Here is a 13734-nt window from a genome sequence, read left to right on the forward strand (position 1 = left end):
GGCATCGGCGAAGGGACTCGGAAATCGACGGCGTTGAATCTGCGTCTCCTCCATGAACTCCATGAACTCCAATCGATGATGAATCGTCGACCCCAATTTCGAGAAGCCAGTGCCACGGCGGGGTTTCTTCAGACCGAGGACAGCTGTGGCACGGTAGAGTCCTACTGTCTTCAGTCTTGCAGTCACCCTACAGTACTCGGAAACCCTGGGTGCCTGGGTGCCTGGGTGCCAGAGGGGAAAGGGTCTGCGATGCGGGGTCAACTTCTCCTCCTCCCTCCTCGGCTCGGACAAAATGATGTGCAGCTACACTTACAATCTTTCTGACTGACTGTCTAGCTTCCCCTTGCTTTACTTCGTTATTCTATCCTGTGATAGGAACCTCGACCATTTGATTCTCATCCAACCAGGCCAGAAAACAGCCTCACCTCCAATCCCCGTCACAATGGCCCCATCACTCCCCTTCGAATTAAACGACCCGGATCTCCTTCACCAGGAATCCTACGTCGATGGCAAATGGGTGGGCGCCAAATCCGGCAAACGGTTCGACATCGTCGACCCGGGCTCCGACAAGACGTGGGCGTCGTGTCCGGACAATGCGGTCGAGGACGCCGACGCGGCGATCCAATCGTCTTACAAGGCGTTCAAGGAGTACAGCATCCTCAACCCACGCAAGCGCGCGCAGTTGCTCATGAAATGGCACGAACTCATCACCGCCGCTAAAGACGACCTGGCCAAGATCCTCACGTACGAGACGGGCAAGCCGCTCGCCGAAGCGTACGGCGAACTCGACTACTCGCTGGGCTTCACGTGGTGGTTCGCGGGCGAGGCCGAGCGGATCCAAGGGTCGGTCAGCGTTCCATCCGCGCCAAACCGACGAGTGTTTGTGATCAAGCAGCCGATCGGGGTCGCCGTGGCGCTCGTGCCCTGGAATTTCCCCATTGCCATGATCCTGCGCAAGGCCGGCGCCGCGTTCGCTGCGGGTTGCACCATGGTCGTGAAGCCGAGTCCCGAGACGCCCCTGACGTGCCTGTCGTTGGCCAACCTGGCCACGCGCGCGGGCTTTGCGCCGGGCGTGTTCAACGTGGTCACGACGAGTCTGGCCAACACGCCGAGCCTGAGCGAGGCCCTAATCACGCACCCGCTCGTCAAAAAGGTCACGTTCACAGGCAGCACCCGCGTCGGCAAGATCGTCGCGGGCCTGTGTGCGAAGAACCTGAAGAAATGCACGTTGGAGTTGGGCGGGAATTGCCCGTTTATCGTGTTCGACGACGCCGATCTCGACCAGGCGCTCGCCCAGTTCATGGCGCTCAAGTGGCGGCACGCGGGCCAGGCGTGCATCAGCGCGAACAGGCTGTACGTCCAGGCCGGCGTGTACGAGAAGTTCAGCCAGATGCTCGTGGCCAAGACCAAGGAACTCAAGGTCGGGCATGGCGCCGAAAAGGGCACGACCATGGGCCCCGTCACGACGCCGCGAGGCCTGGCCAAGGCCGAAGAGCAGGCCGCGGACGCCGTCAAGCACGGCGCCAAGATGCTCCTGGGCACGGGCAGAGCGTACAAGGGCGCGACGGACAAAGAGGGCGCCGGCGAGGGCAAGGGCGTCGGCGGGTATTTCATGGACCCGACCATCTTGGCCGACATGAACGAGCAGATGTTGTTGAGTCGCGAGGAGACCTTCGCCCCCGTCGCGGGCATCTTCAAGTTCGAAAAGGAAGAGGAGGCCGTGAGGTGGGCCAACGATACGAGTATGGGCCTCGCCAGTTATGCCTTTACCAAGAATGTCGATCGTGTGTGGAGGATGTTGGAGAATCTAGAGGCCGGTATGATCGGTTTGGTAAGTTCAAGTTCTTCAAAGAGCTTTTTCCCTTGCTTCATTTTTCGAATCTTCGTGTCTCCCAGCACGGTGCTACGACAGTACAGAAGAAGAAGGAGAACAATCATGCTAATCATTATGTTTTCTTGCCTTTTTAGAACACTGGAAACGCGTCGGCTGCCGAGTCGCCGTTCGGTGGAATCAAGGAGAGCGGGTATGGTAAGGAGTCCGGCAAGGATGTTGCGGTCAATGAGTACTTGATCTCCAAGACGGGCACGTTCACAATCGCTGGACAGTACTAAGTAGGGTGGAGGAGGGGTGAACACGAACAGACAATGCGCGGCTACTAAGCATGAAACGCTGCAGGAGAGATGTTCTGGAAATGCGGAATATGGGAAATATGAAAATATACTGCGACACCTCGGAACATACGGTGCTTGTACAATTGACAGAGCGCGGTATGTACAAAGCAAATGTAGCCAATGGTGTCCAATTCGAAGGCTGTAGGAGGGTCAGAACAGAGACCTTTGTAGCTGCGTTCACCGTCATCGAGCCCGTCTTCCTCTCTTTCAAATACCCAGGAAAACTATTCATGTACCGAACAATACTAGGTGTTATTTTAGAAACAGCAAGCTAGCTATTGATACTGCCCACATACCAGAAAATGATATGGTGGAGACATGTAGTCGGGATATCAGCCTCAGCCTCATGACTTTTGCAACGTATGGAATAGACTCGTTGATCTCCCCAATGTGAACATGAGCTCACAATGGATAGCACAAGTATGAAGGAGTCGTCCCTTGATGTGTGCTTCACCATTGCTCACTCAATTCGTCTTTACGGCAGACTCCAGCCAACCAGTGGCTTGAAGTTTCTGATACTCAGGTTCGATGCAGTCACCTCCTCAAGGAGTAAAGCAAATAATCTTTGTGAGACGAGCATGTCCACTCCGTTGTATAGCCATATTTCAATCCAAAGTAATCCGTAGCTCTGTTATCTGCCGCTTCAGATGATAGTACCCAGTCGAGACAGTCGCACGTCACAATCAGGAGGTGCCAAGTATTGGATGGAGCGTAGTGTTTGGCCCACACTCACCGTGGACACAAGAGCGATAAACTTGTGCGTCAATGTTGTGAGCTATACTTCGTACATTGCCGATACACCAGCTAGCAAAAGTAGGTTCGCCCACGGAATGATTTTGTGAGTGGACATAGGCTGCCGATACGATCCAGTGGCAGAAGAGATCGGTACCCTATGAGGGGGCGCAGCTCTGTCGTCGAAGTAGAATGAGGATCTCACAATGGAACGCCTCGTTCACTGGTCGTTCTCTAATAGCGCGAGTAGACTCGTCGGTGCTGATGGCAGCTCGCTTGTTGTATCCGAAGCCACGCTCCGAACATCCTCAGGAACCGGCAGCGCTTCGTCTGAGTGCATATTATGGTTGATCGAGGGTGGTTTGACGTCTGCGGCCCATCCAGATAGATTGACTTGACTGGCAAGGTATGTCTGTGGTTGAGGTGGAAGAGCCACCGCCGAGACGGTTAGAAAGAGCAGCACAAGTGGTGTACACATCGATGATGGCATATTTGCAAACACCACTGGAAACGAATTGATTTGCCCTTCAAATGATTCGGATTATTGAAGGACAAGGAAATAGAGCATGAAAGAGTCGAGATTGACGGGGTGCTGGATGGACGTTCTTTATAGTTGGGCAACGAATCCTCGTCTAAATATCCGTCACAGACGCCCGGGGTGGTTTGCACCAATCAAGAGCGGCCAGTATGAACGTGCACAGGGGAAGTTTCCGTTCCATCATCAGCAAGATCCGGAAGTTGTAACACGGATTGAGACCATATCTTGGCACTGCAAGAGATTTCGGTCAAGTGTTGAATAGAATCTTCACTCCGGCCTGGACAGTCGGCACGAGCGAGGTCGACCAATATCAAGCGGCCACCGCGTTCCTTGGTGCTCAATACGAGATACTGCAACCCCCAAGATCCAGGCGTCATACCCCGGCATTCCTCATAGTCATGGTTTGAGGCCCAAGAAGTCTGTGGGTATCGTTCACTTTTATTTGTGGTTGCTCTGGTCGTGGAAGACAATAAACTTGGCGACAACGTCCATTTCGCACACGTATGGAGAGCCGTCAACGGATGTCATGCATATCATTGCGGGTCAACATCCAACCCTCTGAGTCAGGGAGATATCTGGGTGGGGCGCTGAATCGTTTGATCTCACTGGTAATTCTTCGCTGTCCAACCCATATCTGTCGATGCTGGTAATTCCTCTCTCGATGTTTCGTGGTCAAGATGGTTTTCTCGCCTCGACGTTTCACCACCCAACACATGGTATCAATCATCACGAAAGACGGAATAGCGGCAATCGAAAGTGTTTGCAATGACGGACACTCCTGTCGCAGGTGTTCGAATACTCTGATGGCCTGATCATCAGAGACGGGAACACAGTGTGGTACACTCCGACTGAAACGGGGGGAGTCCTTGGGGACAAAGGGAGGAAACAGACGGAGGTGTCGTAATCGTCTGAACTTGGAAATGGCATTCAAGAAGGAATATTGCTCCACATCCACGTCCACTCCAGGTATTGCAGTCGGATGCCAGAGATTCTCAATGTATCCTATGTCCAACTCAAGCCGCTCCAAGTCGGGGCAGATCTTGGTCGCGGACGAGATATCACCAGGAGTTCTCTGGCTCTCGGGACTGTAAACCGACCACAGAGTGTCTTCACGGTGCAGACGCAAACTCCGGAGCTTAGGCCCAAGCAACGCCCCGATGGGAATATGATTGCATATTCCATCAATCTCAAGTTCCCGAAGCTCCCGCATTTGCGTGTAATCAATCTCGAAAGGAGGCACGATCGGTGTATCTGCAAATAGGCCAGTTGTCGGAACATCGTATTTGCAAGCAGGGTGATAGAGCCTCTGATGGTCAGCACGCAGCCGCAGTGCCTCCAAATTGATGAGCCTCGGCGCAACATCAAATATGAATTGATTCATCGGCATTGCGTACTCCCAGAGGATCGAAAGCCTTCGAAGATTCGTCCACGGCACTATCTCCAGGTCAAGGTCTCGTATCGAATAAGTGGTTGTTCCGCAAGCACGCCTGATCAAAAGCCGCAACTCTGTCCAGGAGGGTGTTTCGGCGATGCAAGGACCTCTTGCAACACTAGAGCCCTGAGGCACCCGATTATCCTTGAGAAGCCAAGCCATGTGCAAATCCACTGCAGCTGCTTTTGATATTGCGTCGTATGTCGCTTGGCCAATCGAAGCGTGTTGTGATGGGGACAACCCAAAAGCACCCAATGCAAGTCGGTGTTTACTTCCGAATGTCGCCAATTCTGTGGTTGCTTCGATCAACGTGGGCCAATGCGATGAAGTATAGATGTGGTCCAAGATTATCTCGTAGATAGCATTTGCTGGTAACAGCTTGAGAATCTCGAGTGCAACTGCAGCCGAACAGTCTAATCTGATGCGACGGAGGCGAGGCATTAAAGGCAGGCCCTTTTTGATAACTTGGAGATCGGCTGACCTATGCTCCTGGGCGAGGCGCCGTGCACTGGCATCGTCCAAGGAGGGGACGAATCCGCGAAGCTCTGCTGGGCGTACAACATGTAGCTCTTTGGCGTGGCGAAGAAGATGAGGATGATTTAGAAAACGACCGAGTGTCCCATGCTCTTGCTGATCCAGCCTGTCCCTTACTACGTGACTGATGTTGCTGAACAAGAAGGGTAGTGCTGATAGACGACAAAGATGGGACACGAGCGAAAAGGCCATGAGCCCATCAGCAAGGCCAAAACCAGCATCATACAGCTGATCAGCAATAAGATCGAGGATTTCTGATGGCAATTCCTGAAAGCTTGTCGCGTGCTCTGTTGCCAAAGAAGGCACCCGCATCGATTTGAGAGCCAACATTGCTCCAATTCCCGGTCATGGCTGATAAGAGCTTAAACCGTCGAGTGGCTTTAGATCAGTCATGACAGCCTGGAGTAAGGTCGAAGGTATTTAAGGTGGAATGCAAGATAGAAATGTTCATCTACAGGTCAGTGGCGTCCGGCGATCGGAGGGCGGGGGCTGCCGGATCATCATTCCTCCGGATACTGACATGGCAACATCTGACCCGGACAATATAACGTCGTCAGTCTCGTGCCGGTCCTGCTGTCTTCAATGGCAGTTTGGAAGAGACAAGGGATACCCAGAGTGGTACGTGGTCGGAATGCCCTCGATCCAGGGCGTTGTCGCATATATCAGTGGCAGCAACAGCGTCGACCTGGTCTACCAAAGATCGACTGACAATGATCAGGTCAACTCGGTCGCAGCTTTCTCCCCAATGCCTGCCACGAGGATAATAAGTGTATTTCCGGGTATCTCCATGGAAGTGTCTGAATACATCGATACCTCGCATACCATTCCCGTCGGTAAAGAACTTGGCGTTGAAATCTGCACGGTTCTTGACGTGCTGTACAGGTGAAGTGCGCAGGTTCGGATAGCCGTCGATTCTTGCTCGGGCGATGTTCATGTCGCCTATTAGCACCACATGGTTTCCTTCGTTTTCGAGTCGGAGTGTCTCGTCCAGCATCCGTTCATGAAAGCGCAATTTGTGATCATGTCTTGTGCCAATGACTTGGCCCGTATCTGGATCTCGATAAGGGTTGGACGTTCCGTTCACCCAGTATCCATTGATGATCACCAAACCAATCTTTAATTCGTGTATCAAGACTCGGCCTTCCAAATCCCAATCGGGACGTCGGGTCACCCGAAGATTTGAGGTGAAATCCTCACGAATCAATGTGGCGGCCCCATGCACTTTCCCACCGAAACCCGTAGCGTTGTGTTTGTCTCGTGGGAGAGAAAATTGAACAGCGTAAGTGGGCTCATCGGGCTTGACACCTTCGTTAGCTGCCGCCTGAAGTCGTCTTTGGGTGGCAGTGTCTTTCAGATTGATCTTGACTTCTTGAAGACAAAGAAAATGAGGCCATTGATGTCGTTTCAGGAAGGCTCTCAGTGGAGCAAGCGAGACAGACCCGAAGGACAATTGCTTCTGGAGTAGTGGCCCGACACCATTTACATTCCAACTGAAGATTCGAAACTGGTCTGTAGGATCATCGCGCGTGCTGACCACGTGTTCTGGTAAACGTGGGATCTTTCTCTTCAGAGCAGGAGGACTGATTGATCGGCCGGTGCTGCTAAGGGTTCTTTTAAGTGGTGAAGACATGAGGAAAGTCGGTCAGCAAGCATGCGGTCATGATGTTGATGAAATCGGAATCTTGCAATCATTGATCATGTAAATGCCGGTTGTTTTGATGCTAAGTGGACAGGCAGTGACAGACTTAGGTAAAGGTTGTTCCGTGGTCAATGCAGCCACGAACGTCATGGGCGAAGATGCGTTGCGAAGTTCGGACGCATTCAAAAATTGCTTTGCGCACCAGCCCCCGGACCGAGCCGCGAGCTGGGGGCATCACGGGGGTTAACTAAACCTAGTGACCTCAAAGGCCCAATGGGGTCAGGCCTAGAGAAGCCACCAGAGCCCACCTCGCCCACATATGCAGGGCACACTAGGCTCACTATTAGGCGTTGATGGCGTCCTTTTACTGTGGTAGAGCCCCAAGTTCGAGTTTCAGGTGCCTCACCTCCGCCAAAGCTTGTGGTAAGAACTGGTGGCTCCCTGATACTCCATTTACCCTACCCCCAAAAGGCTTTGGCGGCGACCAGGGATCTCCCTTTAGCTACCTTGGAGTCTTCTCCGACTCGTCCAAATAGTGAGCTCGATGGAGCCTGTCACAGCCAGAATCAGGAGGCTACAGCAGGCGTCCTCCGCGATGTCAGATTATTGATTGACTCCTGTCCTCGCCTGCGTGTCGATCAGCATTCGAATCCACCACAACGACTTGACTGATGGACAGCCACAGCTTCACAACTCTCAACTCCTCCTTCTCTCAACCTGTCTTTCGTTTCAATCCCAATCTGACCAGCATCCGCTACCAGTGTCCAAAACCATCAAATCGACGGCGCAGCGGCGGAGTTCAGCACTCGTCCTTATCCTCGCTATCATTCTCTCCTACCATTTTGAGCATTGTCGTGGAGTCTCTCCTACCTGACCAGGTAAGCTCCGTCCAAGCCTGCTGTGATAACAGACTCACAGCCATGTGCGCAGCATCTCACGTTCAGAATCCTCCTCAACCTGTTTCCCCGGTCCTGCGCTGGCCGTTATGGCTCCCATGCCAGAGCTCTACCCTACCCTACATCGAGTCCGTGAGCTCGAGACCGCCGGGATTCAAGACCTCCAGCAGATTATCCAGACCTTTCCCATTATTGACAACCATGCGCATAATATGTTGACAGAGGAGAATTCCTTTGGAAGCCCAGATTACCCTTTTGAGTGTATCACTTCCGAGGCGCAGGGTCACGCCTTGACGGATCATGTTCATACCAGTCTGGCTCACATGCGCGGGATCAAAGACCTGGCCGCGTTCTACCAGTGTCCAGAGACACTACAAGATGTCAAGGCTTGCAGATACGAATGGGTGCGGAGAGACTACGCGGGTCTGATCAAGAGGTGCTTCGAGGGGACACACGCCATCATGATGGATGACGGCTTGTCGCCTGAGATCATCCACCCGTTCACATGGCACCGACAATTTGTCCCCACGGTCTCCAGGATCGTACGGATCGAAGCTGTCGCGTCCGAGTTACTGGAAAGCCTGGCTCATGCTGCCGGGTTTATGAGAGTCGGCCTTGATGCAGATTGGGACATTAGCCAGACAGAGAGCTTCCTTGTCCGCTTCAATACGGTCTTCCGCAACCACATCCGAACTTTGGCCAATGACCCAAACGTTCGTGGTTTCAAATCTGTCATTTGCTACCGAACGGGTCTTGATATTGGTCTAGAAAGCAGGAAAAACTTCCGTCCGCACCAGTCATTGACCGACTCGGTCCTCCTCCAATCCTTCCACCACTTTCTGCAAAGAGCCGTTCGTGACTCCAAATATCGCATCGCGCAGAAAGAAGTGAACGATTTCCTGGTTGTCGCAGTGTGCGACGTACTCGAGAAGCTTGTGGACACGGATGGTGAAAACCTGCCGTTCCAGTTTCACACCGGACTTGGCGACACAGATATCAATCTTGTCAAAGCCAATCCAGCGTACATGCAACCACTGATCGAAGCCTTTCCTCAGGTTGACTTCGTCATACTGCATTCTTCTTATCCTTACACAAGAGAGGCCGGCTACTTGGCTGCCAATTTCTCAAATGCCTGGCTCGACATTGGGGAAGTCTTTCCTATGCTTTCAAGAGATGGCGAGGAATCTGTACTCCGGCAGGCTCTTGAATTGACCCCTAGCTCCAAGATCTTGTGGAGCACTGACGGGCACTTCTACCCTGAGACATATTGGCTGGCGAATAAACACTTCAGAGAAGCCTTGGAAAAGCTGCTCACATCCTATGTTGCCGCAGGCGACATCAGCGTGCCTCAAGCCATTGATATTGCAGTCGACATTATGTTCTGGAACTCTAATTCCCTGTACAAGCTCGATGAGGAGCGAAAATTCCCTGAACTCCTGCGAGCATGTGGAAGAGAATCCGTCGATAGCATGCGAACCTTGGTCAATGGCGGTTCCAAACCTCCATCGTTCCGATCAAATGCGAGCACTGCCGTTGCCACACCTGGTATTCCATCTGCACGACCTGGGCCTTCTGCATCTGCAGCAACGTTGACGGCAACAAACCAAAATCTTGCTGTCCGCTCCACGAGCATAAGTACTCCCTCCGGACAGAACAATACAGCAGTCCTTGCACAGAACTTGACCCTTTTTGACGCTTTTTTGCAGACCAACCCTGGCGTCAAGTACATATGGACTCAGTATTTAGACTATACCGGTACACTGCGTAACCGAATGGTCACCATTCAGCAATTCCGTAAGCAACTCGCAACAGGCAAGTACATGGGCTGCACCACCGCGGTCTCCAGACTCATGCAAGACGATACCGGCGCCACGGGTGTTTCAGCGACCGGCCAGTTCATTCTCGCGCCAGACCTCTCTACCCTCTCGCTCAACAAGGGCATCGCATCACCATCGGCCACCGTCCAAACATGGTGGATGATCGAAAGCGAACACTCGCACAACCTCGACCATTGGGATCGCTGCCCGCGCTGGCTCCTGCAGTCCCAATGCGACGCGCTCAAAACCGAATTCAACATCACCGTCCTCATGGGCTTTGAGCTCGAAGTCATCTTCATGCGCCCAATCAACAACGAGGGAAAATCCGACTTCACTGACTTCGCACCCCTGCACATGGTCCACTCCTGGGCCAACATGACATTCCAGCAGCTCGACATGCTGCCCATGATCGAAGAGATAGTGGAACTTCTCGCGGAACTAGACATCCAAGTCCCGCAGTTCCATTCCGAAGCTGCCCCGGGTCAGTGGGAGTTCCCCCTGCCCGCTTTCGAGCCCCTCAAGGCTGTCGACGTGCTGTTCAAGGCGAAAGATGTCATCCGCAACGTCGCCAAGAAGCACGGTCTCAAAGCGACATGCTACCCGCGCCCGTTCGCATCCAGGTGCGGCTCCGCGAACCACGCACACTTTAGTATCAACGGTCCCGGAGACACGGTGGACAAGTACGAAGCTCCGTTCCTCGCCGGGGTGCTGGACCATCTGCCAGCGATCCTGGCGTTCACGCTGCCGATCGAAGAGTCGTACCAGCGCGTGGCGGCCGGAATATGGGCTGGAGGCGAGTACGTGTGCTGGGGAACGCAAAATAAAGAGGTCCCCCTGCGCAAGTGCGACCCGGGCCATTATGAACTCAAGACGATCGATGGGATCGGCAATTCCTACTTGTCGATGGCGGCGCTCCTGGCTGCAGGATTGCACGGGCTCAGACAGGATCTGAAGCTCGAGTACAAGGATTGCGCGGGCGATCCCACCGGGATAGGCGAGCAGGAAAGGGAGAAATTGGGCATCAGCGTCAAATTGCCGGATAGTCTGGAGAAGAGCCTGAAGGCCCTCGATCGGGATAAGGTCCTGAGAAGGGGCCTTGGGTATGCGGCTGTGGACGACTATGTGGCCGTGACGGAGAGTTTGATGCAGAAGTTGAGAGGGTTCGGGGATGAAAAAAGACGTCTGTGGTTGATGGCGAGATACTGAGATTAGTCAGGCTGGAATGGGGAACAGGACTGAAGGGAAAGGTGATCTTATCTTAAGAGGGCCTGTTGGGCTGGCTGGCTGGCTGGCAAGGAAGGGGGGTTGATTAGCAAGCGTGTACTATACAGCAAGCGAGTTGTTTGAGTTTGTGTGCAGGGGCGTGGGTCAGCGTGATTGAACTCTTTTCAGTCGGTCATTGGAGCTGGTTCTAATGTTTCTGCGCAGGCTTGCCTGTGAGCGAGGAATGCTAGGAATACTAGGAATACTAGGAATACATTTTTTTTTCCATTGACCGCACTTTGCTCTGTCGCATTCATTCACACTCGTCTTCAGCCTTTGCACTCGAAGGACTCATATCAGTCTTGTAGACGGATGCTCGCAACATCAGGCCCATGCGCCCGGAATTGTGGTCTCAGCCTTGCAACTCTGACAGATTCGGTCCGGCTTACCGCTGGACCAGGTGAGAGCAACTCTGGACTCTCTCCGGGCCGAAAGATCCGGTATTTCGGCACCGCATCTCTCGCAGGTTTTCTCATTGATGACTGTCTGCTTGCCATCCGTCTTGATCTTGATGCTACTGCTTCTTCGGCTGCCATTCACGCTGCCGCTGCCACTGCCTGGCAGAGCCGACTTGGCTTTCGTGGCGCCGTTGGAGAAGAAGCTGGCTAGATCTTTGACCATGGACCTTTTCGCCGAAGCTATATCCTGCAAAGGTACGGATACCGGTTCATGAAACGTTGATGACTTGGAGGAGTCGCCAATTGTCCCAATCATGGAGTTTTCTGCCGATGGTTTGCGCAGGGAGTACCGCCGTTTGGCTACCGGATTGTTACGCTTTATGAGACTTCCAGGCAATGAGCGGATGAGTTTCGGCTCGCCAATCTCCTGGAGCGCAGCATCTTGCGAGGCTGACAAGCCTTCGCTATTGGCGCAGAGGGTACCGCTTGCCGGGCGAATCTGGACCTCCAGTCGGTCTTGCTCCGCAATGAGTTGCTTGTTTGTGTCTGGGACCGACACGACTTGGGAAGTTCTACGCTGAAGGGCGTCTGGAGATTTGCGACCATCTTCAGAAGACAGTACTGGAGACGGCTCTTTTAGACTCATACCAGCGCTGTCTCTTGTCCCAGGGTATTGAGGAGGTGTTGAAAAGAGCGTCGATCCTGTGGTCCTTGTCGGCAATGTCGAACGCCGTCGTGGGCGAATGCTGGTAGGACGATTGCTAGACAGCTGCCTCGGACGCAGCGAGGCCATCCAGGGAGGCATTAATCTGGGGCCAGCCTTCGCATTGCTGATTCCGTTGGGTTCAAGATTCAGCGGATCGCTCAGTGATATGACCGAGCATGCACCGTCCACTATGTTTGCGGGCGGTTTGATGCTGTCCGCTGCTGATTGTGATATTCTAATGTGTTGTTCCAATTTGTGAACAGACTCGGGTTGATCAATGCACCGAGAGCACACCGGAGGATCTTCAACAACCATGCCTCGCTTGTGAGGGTTGCCGTCGCCATCGAGATACGGAGGAGGTGGCAAAGGGGACTGGTGTGGTTTAGTTCTTTGCGCTCATCCATCCACCATGACGAATCTCACCGCACATAGCAGGCATGAAAAGCAACTCCAATGCCACTAACACCACCCAAAGCTGACAGCGTCACATTTCCTAGAGACAATCTCTCCGCAGCGCCAGCAAATGCTAATACTATGGATCCATCGCCAACAATCAGTGCAAACAATACGACTTTCCAAGCCAAAGGTATGAGGGGGAGGTTCATGCTCGATCCAACAAACTGTGCAGAGGAAGGTATATGGCGGGTTCTGTTCTGGGTTAGGCTTTCCAGGTGTCTTTCTGGCAGGTAGTGAGGATGATAATGCTTCAGAAATGGGACGGATAGGAGGTCCTGGTAGTGAAGGATTGGATCTGGAGGCAGCTAAGAAATGCTGTGGGTACGCCATAAAGAACAGTGATGATGTGCATGAAGCGAGCGTCGGAGTTGGTAATTTGAGATGTCGTAGAACCTGGTATGTGTGTTCAAAGAAATATATGATGCCTTCCCTCGTGACTTCCTCCTCAAGACCATCTCCCACAATTCTTACCTCTTGTCCAGGCCAACATGCACTATGCATTCGATCAGAGGCTTGCTTCACATGATAGTCCAGTGTCGAGGAGAGAGAGGGGGGAGGAAGAGTTAGAAGCCCCAGTAGCTCTTCACCAAATAGGCAGCATAAGAACTCATGCCAGCAACAAAACCCAGCGTTCCAAAATACCCAACTGGCCTCCCCCAACCGACGGAGTCCTTCAGTCTGAGCCCGAATTCCACGTGGGCAATTCTGAGACACAACAAGCCCGCCAAAGATGCGGTCAAAGCTCGTCGATTGCCTCCGTTCAATTCGGCGAATGCAGCCACCAGCAATGCGAACGGGACGTTTTCAACGAAGTTGCTGTGGGCTCTCGCCGCAACAAGAAGATCTCCGGCCCCAGTCTCTGTTGGTTTGCCTTCGCCCATGGATGTTTTGGTCTGTTCACCTAGAAAAGTCTTTTCCGATTGGCGAAAAAGACTGACCCTGAGATTGAGTAGGACATAGTAGGCCGCGAACGCTGCGTGTCCGTCAACATGAGCTTCCGGTACTCAAAAACTCAGGGATACAGACCAGGAGCGAACGTCCCCGTGACGGGAAGCATCTTGGGGACTATGATACCCACTGTCGAGGCATTAGCTGTGGCCATGAAGCATAAACCATTGGGTAAATGATCGCACCTGGTACAGACATGGTTC

At 53.1% G+C, this 13734-nt stretch overlaps 5 protein-coding genes across 5 annotated transcripts; 2 read left to right on the plus strand and 3 right to left on the minus strand.

Annotated features, from left to right (window-relative positions):
- The first annotated feature begins 130 nt into the window (after nucleotides 1–130).
- Nucleotides 131–2488, plus strand: PV05_11689 (uncharacterized protein). The gene is made up of 2 exons (XM_013455198.1): nucleotides 131–1831; nucleotides 1969–2488. Exons 1-2 carry the CDS (start codon nucleotides 443–445, stop codon nucleotides 2110–2112), a joined length of 1533 nt encoding a protein of 510 aa, XP_013310652.1. The 5' UTR covers nucleotides 131–442; the 3' UTR covers nucleotides 2113–2488.
- PV05_11690 (uncharacterized protein) lies at nucleotides 2469–5802 on the minus strand. Its single transcript, XM_013455199.1, has one exon. It carries the CDS (start codon nucleotides 5736–5738, stop codon nucleotides 3957–3959), a length of 1782 nt encoding a protein of 593 aa, XP_013310653.1. The 5' UTR covers nucleotides 5739–5802; the 3' UTR covers nucleotides 2469–3956.
- Nucleotides 5803–5961: 159 nt separating this feature from the next.
- Nucleotides 5962–7038, minus strand: PV05_11691 (uncharacterized protein; the record flags this gene model as incomplete). Its single annotated transcript, XM_013455200.1, has 1 exon — nucleotides 5962–7038. One exon carries the CDS (start codon nucleotides 7036–7038, stop codon nucleotides 5962–5964), a length of 1077 nt encoding a protein of 358 aa, XP_013310654.1.
- Nucleotides 7039–7525: 487 nt separating this feature from the next.
- Nucleotides 7526–11254, plus strand: PV05_11692 (uncharacterized protein). The gene is made up of 2 exons (XM_013455201.1): nucleotides 7526–7925; nucleotides 7978–11254. The coding sequence occupies exon 2, from the start codon at nucleotides 8033–8035 to the stop codon at nucleotides 10964–10966; it is 2934 nt and encodes a 977-aa protein (XP_013310655.1). The 5' UTR covers nucleotides 7526–7925; nucleotides 7978–8032; the 3' UTR covers nucleotides 10967–11254.
- Nucleotides 11255–11347: 93 nt separating this feature from the next.
- Nucleotides 11348–13729, minus strand: PV05_11693 (uncharacterized protein; the record flags this gene model as incomplete). Its single annotated transcript, XM_013455202.1, has 4 exons — nucleotides 11348–12499; nucleotides 13171–13556; nucleotides 13610–13660; nucleotides 13717–13729. The coding sequence occupies 4 exons, from the start codon at nucleotides 13727–13729 to the stop codon at nucleotides 11348–11350; spliced, it is 1602 nt and encodes a 533-aa protein (XP_013310656.1).
- Between the last annotated feature and the right edge of the window lie 5 nt (nucleotides 13730–13734).

This window comes from Exophiala xenobiotica (assembly GCF_000835505.1).
Source record: "Exophiala xenobiotica strain CBS 118157 unplaced genomic scaffold supercont1.7, whole genome shotgun sequence".
Lineage (NCBI taxonomy): Eukaryota > Fungi > Ascomycota > Eurotiomycetes > Chaetothyriales > Herpotrichiellaceae > Exophiala > Exophiala xenobiotica.